The following is a 12,680-nucleotide window of genomic DNA, read 5'->3' as shown; positions in this document are numbered from 1 at the left end:
ATTGATCAACTCAGAAAGAAGCTTTCTTTCTATGACTGCCAAAATGCGCACAAGGAAGCTTTGAAAAACGCCACCCTACTGAATTCACGAGCAAACTTGTTGTTTATCGTGTCTGCATTTCACTGCAAGACTTTCTAAGAAAGTTAATTAAAAGGAGATAGAAGCCATCAGCCCAGTGGAAAGCCAGACTTATCCTCACTATTGGCTGGCCCTGCAAATGGGAAAGCAACAGCTGCGTCCCTCATCCTGAGCTGAAGAGACCCCAGGGTCTCTGGCTTGAGTAGAAGGAAACCCCAGGAGTTGTTGGAGGTGGTGGTTGCTTAGAACATCCCTTAACAAAAATAAACAATCAAGGAACTTGCTGTAAATTTTTTGTTTACTTGCCGTAAATTAATTTGTAATTATCACAGAATGTATGGAAGAAAACTAAAGCTGTAGTTCAATAGTTCAATTAACACTCATTTCTTTCAGTAACTGAGTTAGTTCATTGTGGTTGAGAAAGATTTTTTTTCTTCATTGATAGAAGGAAAGTATGTTTGATGAAATCATGTTGAAGTGAACATGGATACCAGACGAATGAGGTGTCTTTAGAGAAGAGTTAGATTTACAACTCTCATCACTTTGGTATAATGAGAAATGTTATATCCTCTGTAAATGTTAAATCCTCTGCATGCTGTTGCAAATGAACATAAAAATGTCACGAGACTGTCAGCTGGAGAGGACTATACATACATGCTAGATACAGACAAACTGTGGAAGAGGTTCACTGACTACATAGAGAAAGTATAATCCAATGTATTTGATAATGCTAAGTACAAAGAGAAATGTGACACTGATTACATTACCAGTTAAATTTTTTAATCTGAAAATGTATCATCTTTTATAATTTTTCTACAACTAGAGAAGATGAATTTAACAGGTGTAATAAAATCTTTCTAATTCAGACTGAGTAACATTTTACTGGATATAGTAAATCAAATTACTTCCTACAGTTTTTGTCATCAGGTGTGCCCTCAGAATCAAGCATATAGCTTGATTGTACATGTTTCAAATAATTAGGAAAGACAAAATTGCTAGGCCAGTGTCAAGTTGTAAGTAATTCTAGTTTACTTGACAGTAATAGCTCAAGGTAGAAAAGCATTTATCAGCTGATTCGATTGTGAAAACATGACTCTGGACTAAGCCTATCTTTCAAAATTTCAGAAAGTGTTGCTCCCTCAAAAAAAACCCCTATGCAGTTTCTCTACAGTACAGTTATCTGGACTGTAGATTTCATATTGCTTCTTCCATGTCTATAAATAAATAATGAAAAAAGCTATTGCATGAGGTGCTACATATTTGTTAAGAGGTCACGTGCCCTAAAAGGTGACCAAGTTCATACTGGAAATTGCAAACTGGATTTCACAGTGCAGTCTGGCATCCATTAACAGTGCATTTACTCATGCTTCTGTAAGACCAGAATCGTGGCCATAAATTTTACAGGGCAGACACAGCCAAAAGGTCTACTGTGTACTTTTTCAGGGGTGCCCTTTCTAAGAGGCTACCCAAAAGGGAAAAAAAAAGGAAGTCCTCTTTAGCTACATATTGTATGCAGGCTTCCTTTGATACCTTTGATATTCTTGTACCAGACCGATGACTGCATTTAGTCATCTTTGAATTTGTTCACTGGAAATGTCTTTCGTAAGCCAGAAATCTTCATATATGAACAACTGCACAGCGTGGCAGAGCATACATGGGCCATTACCACTGCAGTGTTTTTGTAAATGTTTCACTGCTACTGAAAGGTCAAAGCAGCACCGGCAGGATTATAATATATTCCAAGTGAGGATCTCAGAAGCTTTATGTTGGCTGGATAGATACTTACAAAAGTAGGTACCTTTGTTAATGCTTTTAATCTGGTAATGGAAATAAAACAGTGATCAATGTGAATACAACACAGCAGATAAAATAATTAAATTCCCTCAACTGAATCCATCTCTTTCTTCTTTGAAAGCAGGAAGTAATAGTCTCCTCATCTGAGATAAGAAGATACAAATCCCATGCCTCCTGCAATGATAAGGGTTTACTCTCTCTTTGAATAGTTTTTCAATGAGACACATTCATGAGATTAGAAAAAGGACAGCTGGAAATAGACAGCATGTGCATTTTGTGGCTTGTTTACCCTTTGATCTTCATTGGGGTTCTCTAAGATTAATAGAGAGGATTATGAAGAGCAGTTATGGCCAAGATCAAACTTCCAGTCAAAAAGTGTGCTTACTTGGGGAACAGTGTGTCAACTGATCTGCAGTGTTCTTCCTGAGTTTCTTTTTAGGTTTTAAACACTTAGAGAAGGTAGCCCCAAAAATCCAATAATGAACATCCCTGTAGTAAAGGTTCATCAGACAATTGTATACTGATGCATTTTAAATTCATTTCTCTGGACAGGTACTGCTAAACTTTGGAGTTAAGCAAGAGTAAGAAATACTACTGTTTTGTTCAAGTACTTACAAATTCAATGTTTAAGACTTCGTTAGAATAGGTATGTTCTATCAGGAACCCAAATAAGACTGCTACATGTACAGATGTCTTAGCTCCCCAGAAATACAAATAACAGTGGGTTATGTAAAAATTCTCAATGCAATTTTCATTCTATCAGTCAGTGAATATTAGTGGCTTGTGTTTTACTGAAAAAACAATAGTTGTAGTTTTGTTTTACCAGAAAAAAAATCTCATTGTTAAATAGAACCTGTTGAAATCTAAAGTTTAAACATCATCTATTTCTATTCTTGAAGCATATAACATCTAAGTATAAGGTCTAATTTTCATCTAAAATCTAGCCATAACATAGAAAACTAGTGTATCTGTTAAAATGGGAGTTTTGATCTCAGGGTACTATGTCCTGAGAGATTCCTCCTGAGAGGAATATGAAAAATTTATTAGGAGTCAGAGAATTTAGTTCACATACTTTTGTCAAAGAGACAAATGATAGTCAAAGAGAAATTAATTTTGAGAATAGAAATCCGAACTTCATAGTCTGAGAAAATAACAATCAACCTTGACTTCTTCTCCCTGTGGGCCAGTAGTGCTTAGTTCCTAAAGTCAGACCCTCTAAGCAGCTATAAAGGGGTATGGAAAGCATCACTGGATATTTTAGTTCTTTCTTACAAGATATAGAAAATAATCTAAGACAAAACATAAATACTTATTTTTTCAAGCCTGAAGAAAAAAATTGCTGTACTACTGCTTTCTCATTTTAAAATACTTTGTACCTAAATCTACCATCAATAAGTATGCATTACTCTATTTGGCAACATGTTTCTTCTTTGCATTTTTCTGCTATAACCTACAACTCTCCTTGGCATATATTATTAAAAAGCCTACCAAAATTGTATCCTTTAATTCATAAATAGACTAATGATGAAAGGTGACATTAACTAGTCTCTCTGAAAAACCTGAAGATCCTGAAACAGAAGCTGTTGTGCTCTGATGTTTAGTCTCAGAAAAGTACATACTTTCCCTTGCAAGTTTTCAGAGAAAAGAAAAGTAATGGACATTACATAGTACATGTATGAAATAGAATCACAAAATTTAAGCTTTAGCTCCAGTAAGAAGTTCATTTAAAACAATGCCTTGAAACAAGATTTGATTATACTGAGGATCCATGAAGTACTGACCAAACAAAAAGATTTCATGTAGCCACAAATTAAGGACAGTAGTAAAACTACTAATTATGTACCAGAACTCTTTGTCTATTTTTGCAACTGCATTATTTTGTAATACTTGACTCAAGTTAATATAAAAATTAAAACTGTTACTAATAATTTTTTTGGTCTCTCTTGAAACATCTATTTAGCTGCAGTAATACAATCAAAGTTTCAATAAAGGTTAAAAACTCACTTGAACCAGATTGCCAAACATATGTAAAACAGAAACACAAAAGAAAATCTGGAATTAAAAAAATAACATTCTAAATAAACACACTAGTTAAAAGCAAAACCAGAAAAGTTTAAGAAATTGTAATTAGGCAACAATATAAAAAAATAATCATATTTTAAAATGAGTGAGATGTTTCTCCAAGATAGCTGAATTTAGAAGTGCACAAAAATGTACAAGGATCTACTTCCACTAAAACAGTGTTCAATCAGTCCAGAAGTTTCATTTCCACAACTAAACAAATTCCCAGAAATGTGTACTCTGTCCAATCTTTGTCCCTCATGTCCACTATCTTTAGAAAACATTCTTAGGTAGATAAAAAAGAAAAAAAGATTTTGTTTAGCAAAATATGAAGACAATACAAAATATTTAGGCAATTTTTACTTCAAGCTACTAGCAATAAATGAGACCACTTCATTTTAGGAAGTCCAGGGTTATATCTATGATCCTACATTTCTATTCTAGAAAAATACCAGTTAACTTCCCATATCATAAATATTTACTGCGTGAAGTTTATGGCAGAAGGCTTTTTACACTATTCTATGTTGTCATTTTTAATACCTAGCGTAAGTATATAAATTGCAGTGTCAATCATACAAGTGGCTACCATACAGATAGTACTTGTAAGCGCTGAGTTTCTGACACAGAATCTACCACTCAGTCACGTCAGAAAGATGTCTGTCCCACTCATCCCTCCTTCCATCCACACCCTCGCTATTAAATCAGCTTTCACTCACACCTCTTGCTCAGGTCCTAGTTGTATAGCTGCACACCCTCCTTCATGCTGAATCCTTACTGAGATGACTCATTTTGCTAAATCATGAGAAAATCATTGCTTTTTTTGTTTGTCAACTAAACTCCCTGTATTTTAGCAAGCCAGTTCCAGGAAGGATCAGCACCACAGCAAAAACAATGGATAAATGCTGTCAGGAGCAGTGAAGAGAAATGATAAACTAGGGTAAAGCAGAACACTAGCTCCATTCAAGAACAGAGCCTTACATGAGGTCCTACAATTGCATGTCTAAATCTGAAGAAACAAAATTACTTAGAAATGAATTTCTGAAAAGAATATGAATTGCTAATATTAAAGAATCCATTTGCTTTGAAACTAAATATATTATTAGAATGCAACTTTTTACCAAGAAAGTGTATAGAACGTTTACAGAGCTGAAGATTTAATGTCAAAGCACAAGTACAAAATGGGCTTGCATGTATGCTTCATGTGATGAAATCAGCACAACACAACAGCAGAACTATGGGCAATCACTTCTCTCTTACCAGTACTTTTTCCTCAGCCTGAGAGAAAAGCATTCAATTATGAATCGCCAGTGAGAGAGAGATAAATATTTCAGAATATGTTTTTCTGACAAAATAGGGGCAGAGTAGCCACGGACTGGAATTTGAAAACGTCATGATCTGTGTTCAGAGATGAATGGGAGGAAGAAGGAAACAAAAAACATTGTAAGGAGAGCACTCTTACAAAAAGCTTTAACAAGAATAGTTACTAAGCTTAAAGAAAACTCACCATTTTCATCAGCAAAGCATTATGCAAACCATTTTTACTACACTCAAACTATAAAAAATGATTTTTTTTCTTCAATAATCAGAATAAAAATATCATATGGGTGACCACATTAATTTTATACATATTAAATGTATATGTATGTATGGCCAGTCTTCGCGAACGAAGATTTGGGAAAGGTCTTTTACCCTTCGAGCCTGCGCAGTGGATTTTTTAGGTGAGACACAGTGTGCGCTGAACTGAGCCCACCCTTTAGTCCTGAGGTTCATCTGCTGGGGCCGAGCGAGCTTGGACGGTGGCAGTGAGGTCCTCTGGATGTAGGTTTGTTTAGAGTGACCTTCTCTTAGATGGATGGCCTTACAGGGCTGATGAGCTCCATCTGCCCGGGGGAGTTTCCCTTGACCGGGAATCGAACCCGGGCCGCAGCAAATACAATTAAATGAAAAACCCAGCCCAGTAATTTTAACGAAAACAACTCATCTGGCTCTATTTACAGGAATGTTAAGCAACGTGAAGTTTGCTGATGAGATACATTTTGTCTAAAGGACACTCTCGCCTTTTAGCACGAAAATGTAGCATGTCTTTACCAACAGAACTCAGGAATTGAATGTCCTTGTGGTTAGAGCCATTTAATTTCTTTGCAAACGAGGATTATGTGGTCACTGTATTTAAAAAGATATACATACATATCTGTGGTATCAGTTTGGTACTAGAGAGATTTATTCTGTAGAAAGACAAAACCACCAAATCTCTATCCTGGTCTCACTAATGCCAATTTTCAATTTGAAGAAAAATAATTTTTATTCCATGTATAAATTACTTTGCATGTAAGTGCTTTTCTGGAAAATTTTGGACACAACTTTTGTTTTCAGCACATGCACACTTGATACAGAAATGAAGCTAATGCCTGGAAAGCTATCTAACATGTTTTGCTTAATTCCCCATTCTGCAGAAACTGTTTTTCCCTGTTCAATTACACTTGTTTCTCAAAAGCTTTCTGTCCCCACAACTAACTTGAGAAGCTCCACGGGTCAACCAAAACAATGAATTCTTAAAAAAACAACTATCTTATACCTTTTCTAAATTAGCCTAGAATACACTCACATTATTATTATCACCCTCCTATTAAAAATCAACATTGCTGCAGCATCCCTTAGCTTTTCACTTCAATATACAGTAAAGATCATCATATCAAAACGACTGAAACTTGCAGAGAAATTCAGCAAAGTCACTAGTATGCAGTTTAGAGCTGAGATGAAAGAGAAAAAACAGTACCATAAAACCACTGTTTGAAACCTTATGACAGGCAGTAAATAAAAATAATTTAAAATAACCTCCATCAATCAGTCTATATTCTTGCAACTATCTTTATCACAGAATCTTAGAATCATAGAATGGCTTGAGTTGAAAGGGACCTTAAAGATCATCTAGCATGATCCAGTATCATCTTTACCATCATACATTTCAGTGATGCCAAACTGCTTAATTTTATTTCATTTTATGTTTAAGAATTTTCCATCATAAAATACACTAATAAACTGTCAGCCAGTCACCCTGAAATTAAGTAATAGATAAAATTACAGGCAGGCATTCTATCATAGTTGAAACTCTTATTTTTAAACAGAATCTTCTCTTGTAAAAAGACAGCTTGAGACGTCAACTAAGGTGAAAGTCCACTCCTAGAAGTGTAATAGATTTAAACAAACTTTACACGGGGAAGAGGCATGCAGCTCTGATTTTAAAATGATGCATCTGGAGAAACTAAACTTCATATCTCTGTACAAGACACAACTGGATAACTAACAAAGGTTGCATAGCAACAATATGTCTCATACAAAACCAAAACACAGCATAAATTTCCTGAGATATGTAAAACACAGGAAACCTGTCAAAATTAGTACATTCTGAAACCCAAAAGCAAGTACATCACATTTAGGAACAGCACGCCTACACGACTTTTGCTCACAAATAGTTTCTATCTGTTAAGCTAAACACACTGGAAATAAAAGCTTGGTAACTTTTAAAAAAACTTTACTAAGTTTTCATCAGAAGTTTACAGTGAGGAGTTCTCTATGAATAGTGGAATATTTCTAAAAACCAAAAAAATCTGCCTTAACCAAATGATCATGGTACAAACCAAATCACAGTAATGTGGAACAATTGAGACATTCCCATCAAAACTTCATTCCTTTACCCAAACTAAAACACCATCATAGATGCATCCAGACCATGCAAATAAGAAAGCTCACAGATCTTTTTCTATATGTATCTGCAGTAAGTAAAATGTGATCATATGAACCCTGTCCACGGAATGAAAAAGCAAGTTTATCCTGTAAACTGAAACTAAGTAAAACTCATCACCAAACATTAATTTAATTTCGCTTTGTTTACTGTTAAGTAAACAAAAAAGATGACAACAAAGTAATAACAACACTCACATTAAACATGAGGATCAACATATTTCATTGGCTCACATGGCTTCTGGAGTGCAGGTGGCTCATGCCTGGACCTCTTGGAGTCTGTCCACGGGCAACCACACCCACACAGGTCTAACCATCTCCAACACCTGACTTTTGCTGTTGCTTTATTGAGATCTCTACAGTTTACATTTCCTACTTTTTATAAATAAGGAAATGCACTGTACTAGTACTTCACAAGAAGCATTATGAAGACTTAAAATCATGGAAGACTTAAATTCATGAAAGTAAACACCATTATTTTTATGAACACTTTACAGAGAAAGTATTTTAATTTTCAAAGCTTACGGGTTAAATTTAAGATTTAAATTGACTTCCAAAAATAAGATGAAAGCTTAGATACTTTAAGAAATATAAGATGAATAATTTGTGTATCAAGAAAAATCATGGCATTTCATATAATTGAACGAAGTGCCATGTCTTTCTAGTCCATTAAATTACAGCAGCCTTTTAATAATTGAACATTTTTCTAAATAGCATGAAGCTGAATGATTAAAAAAAGGTCTTTCTTTTTAATAAGAAATTAATCTATTTGTTTTAATGAGGGTTAACCACACTGGTTTTTATTTCAGTTCCAAGGAGCCTCATGGGAGAAAGCAATTATTAAACAGCTCTAAGTATCTATGTGTAGGCTGGCACAGACACTTATTCTAAAAGGAAGACCTATTCTTAAAACACTTTACCCTGAAGTATTCCACTTTCATAGTACAGATACTTCACATCTGGAAAATCCTTATCATAATATTATGGTTTTCAGTAAGTAAGTTAAATTGCCTAATATCATCTATTTTGCTGCAGAAGTGACCTTCTATGCATGGATAAAGCTATTTAAAACTCAAAGTACTATAAAGTGCTTGCGCTGTTACACAGTAGTCTTGTCCTAGTACTTATAAAGCATCCCTAATGAGGCCTATATTACAAGGCCTAGCAACTCTTAAAATACCAGAAGCTTTATAAAATACTTGCTAAGGACAGTAATCTTTCTGCATTGTGTCCTTTTTCTAGCGTGGCCTGTCTAAAGGTCCAGTTGCCTCATTGACCATAGTCAGGACTTCAAGGACAAAATTTCATTAACTGAACAGGTATTCACTGACTGACCTCCAAAACAAAACCTCTGGAGTTTCTCTCTTCAGTTTCACTACCAAGGGAATCAGTAATAACTGGCTACAAGCACTGGCTTAATTCCACATTCTAATCCATACAAAACAAAGGGTGGAGGTGAATCAATCATCTCCTAAGTCAAATTTGTCTAGAAAAAACGCAAAACAAGAATGTAAAGCTCATTTCCTCCAATTAGGGATAGACATTACAAAAAATCCTATTTCATCACTAAAAGGAGTGAAAATGTGCTCTCCACTTCTAAATAAACCTTTTATCTCAACTTTTTAGATTTTTCTCTCTTTAAAGATAGCACATCTCACTTTTGCTATAGTAACACAAATTTCTTAACTAATTCCCTGTTCTTCTAACTGCATTCTCAAACACAAATTATGAGTACAGTACTCCCCCTGGAATAACTCTTCATTTTTAACTGCAGGAATAATTTTGTTGTTTCCTCTGCACTGACAGCAGTGTTAGCCTTGTCTCCCAAAGAAATGAAGCTTACACCCACTAAGAGTCCACGCATCAACATAAACACATCAAGATTAAAAGAGAAAAACACCCCCAGTTTTCTAGATCTGAATTGAAAAGCCCTTAGCGTTGCTATTTCTTGTACTGCCAATTAGAAATCAAGCTGGACAATTAGAAAAAGAAACTAAGTGCTTCTGTTTTCCTAAATGATGTAATGGCTAAGTCAGAAGGATAGTTAACCAGCAAATTATAACTGAGCACATAAAAATGTAACAAATAAAGTCCCAGAAAATTAATTAAAAAAAAAATTTGGGACATATTTATTTACTTACAGGAATAATTCTTAAGGAAACATAGTTATGAGATACACCATTTGTCTTACCTGCCTATAACTTTTGATCTACCTGACAAATTTCAATTTAATATAACAGCAGGTGAAGCTTTTGAAGGTTCACATTTTGTGACCAACATTCATCAGGTAAAGAAAAGCCCTTGAATGTGCTAATCAAAGGAGTAACGATTAAAACTCATCCTCTTTTTCATTCAAAAAAATGCAGCAACCAGCAGGGCAATGCACAGATCTCTAAGTCTAAAGCAGTAATAGCATGGAGTGACAACTGCCCACACCAAAAAAGCTAGGAACAGAGAAAAGAGCATGTAAAAACAAGCTCTAAAGAAAATAAACTTAGTAGTTTCCCTGCCCATGGAAAACCTGTTTTTAAAAAGAACTTTCAGAAAAGACCCTTTTTGTTTTCAGGGTATTATCTCAGGTAATTATTAAAAAATTCTCTTGTCACTGTCAAATCTAGGACTGACTACATAGTCTTCTGCTTAATCTGATTCATGTTAATGACTTTCCAAAATTAAATCATTAAGAAATGACAGACAGAAGGTCATAACCTTCAGAAAATTTTTCATTTAAATCACAGGAAAACAACTGATTTTTTCCAACACTTAACTTCCCATTTACTTTCTACTTTGTTTGTTATACATTGTGTTTCCTAGTTAGGAGGTGACTTTGGTAGGAACTTTAGCATATTACATTTCTGAACAGTCAGTTTATAAGGTCTTCAGCTAAAGGAATTAACCTTTCAGTGAATCGTACTGTGAAGCATACAGATGTTTGTATAAAACAAATAATGAATAAAATAGGGTGAGAGCTAGAAAATGTTCAATAATTGCCTTACTTGACTGATTTATGGTTCATACCTGACTGTTTAATAACCCTCTTTTACCTGTTTCAGATACTTTTGCTGTCAAGGCTTTCTGACACACGTATTCTATTCCTTTGCACGTAAATAAAGAAACAGAATATCTAGTATCTGTTGGGAGAAAAGATAGAGAACACAAGCTGAAAGGTAACCTCAGAAAATGTGATTATTATATTTTCTAAGAAATTCACACTTCCATTATTATACACAGGGGCATATATGAGAGTGTATAAAACAGTATAATGAATTAAAACTATATAACTAAATCCCAAGGGAAACAAACAGATTCTACTTTAGTGGAATTTTAACCTTACAGTACTCCTACTAAAACCAAAAGAAATGCTTGCAAAATAGTGCATAACTTAATATGAGTGAAGGTGGCAGAATCTGTCATTTAATCTATAATGCTATTTAAAGTACTATTTGTACTACTGCATCTAGTAAATTAGTTTGTAAAATGCATTATATAAACAAATTAGTGACAAAGATTCTTCTTAAGCTTGTAAAAGGGACAGAGGAAATAGCAATGATTATTTCCGCTATTACTATCATTACCATTGAAATTAAGGGAGCATTGTAGAAGGGAGTATTTAATTTTAAATCTCTCTACTTCAGTCTTTAAAAGGAGCCTCTGATATACAGGTCATGTTAGAAGTTGAAAACAATCTATTATCATTGCAATTTCACTGACACCTACTTAGACATATACAGAACACCAAGTCCAGGTAATACAAACTCACAAGGAAACATTTTAAAAATAAGAGTAGCACAGACAAGGCTTCTTCTACATGTATCTTTCAGATACAATCACTCATAAGCATACTTCAAGATAAAGTTAGCATTAAAAATTAATATCAAAACTACAACATGAATTTCCTATGTCTCCAATTTCATTAAGATCAAAATTTCAGTCAACTGTTTACCTGAACACAGATGAGAACACTGAAACTAAACTGAGGAAGTGGAGGAAACAAAGATGCCTTTATGTTCAGTTCAGCCTCTCCCCTGCCTTCAGGCTAACTGCTCTTCTCTCTGCTGAGTTGGCAGTTTTTAAAGCCATATTCTGCCTTTCACTGTTGAAAACCACTGGAGACAGCATTTCGAGACCTCTAAGAACTGCACAGTAAGGAACTCTGGATAAAAGCTGAATGCATCTCAAGCTACTATTTCTGAGGGGTTTTTATCTTACTGCTTTTATTAAATAGGCTTACCTTAGCTCATTTAGAAAATCTGCAACAGTTTCTTGACCAAATCCCCCATAAAATTTAATATAATAACAGTATATGAGATGGGATTAGTTGTAAACAAACATTTTTTTTTTTATTTCAATAAAAAACAGCAGAGGTCAATACTTGTATAGATAGCCATAAAGCTCCAAATCAATACCTGCCTCTCGCTTCATTAATGAAGACACATTCCCATTCCCTAATGGCTACTTAGAGTGATATAAGAGGAAATACTTGTAATTTTTATAAAAACTTTACACTATTTGACTTTTTAGTACCAAACTACTTAGGAAAGGAAGTAGGAAGGAAAAGAAGGAAAAGGATTCAAAAAGGATAATGAAAGATTATTCATGTTTTGAGATTAAAAGTTACATAACCTTTGGGGCACATTTTTTAATTAGTCCATGTCCCTGGGGAAGCAGATGCTTGCCTGCTGCATCTTTTCTCATTGGGGTGACAAGCAGTGGCGGTCCATGGCTTCTCTTCAGGCCTGCACAGAACTGGGGTTGGGCACATACTGCCTGAACTGCTTCCAATCTCCTCATGAAAAACATGCAACTTAGATAATTTTTAGTTTTTAAATATCATCTTGAAGCAGTTTCCATGTCATTTGATGTGCATAGTAACGCATATCATGGTTTGCAAACTCCTTATTTAGTCTCCTAGAGAAACACGGAGAAACCATGAGAAGCTAGTAATAATACTAGAACCTCTGGTATGGGGAGACTGGGCAGATGACAGAATTAAAACCTGGAAGTTA

General features: G+C 34.7%; 1 protein-coding gene across 2 annotated transcripts in view; it reads right to left on the bottom strand.

Annotated features, from left to right (window-relative positions):
- Nucleotides 1-12,680, bottom strand: part of AVEN (apoptosis and caspase activation inhibitor) — a 100,774-nt gene that overhangs the window by 23,254 nt on the left and 64,840 nt on the right. The window contains exon 3 of one of the 2 annotated variants that reach the window (XM_039378750.1): nucleotides 10,719-10,805. The exons of the other annotated variant lie outside the window; for it this stretch is intronic. Within the exon in view, the coding sequence (XP_039234684.1) occupies nucleotides 10,719-10,805 (87 nt within the window). The remainder of the gene's footprint in view (nucleotides 1-10,718; nucleotides 10,806-12,680) is intronic. 2 annotated transcript variants of the gene reach the window in all.

Source organism: Pipra filicauda, unplaced genomic scaffold (genome assembly GCF_003945595.2).
Source record: "Pipra filicauda isolate LSUMZ 115617 unplaced genomic scaffold, ASM394559v2 scaffold145_size1923396_pilon, whole genome shotgun sequence".
Lineage (NCBI taxonomy): Eukaryota > Metazoa > Chordata > Aves > Passeriformes > Pipridae > Pipra > Pipra filicauda.
The sequence above is the reverse complement of the archived record's forward strand: the minus strand, read 5'-3'. Positions and strand labels throughout refer to the sequence as shown.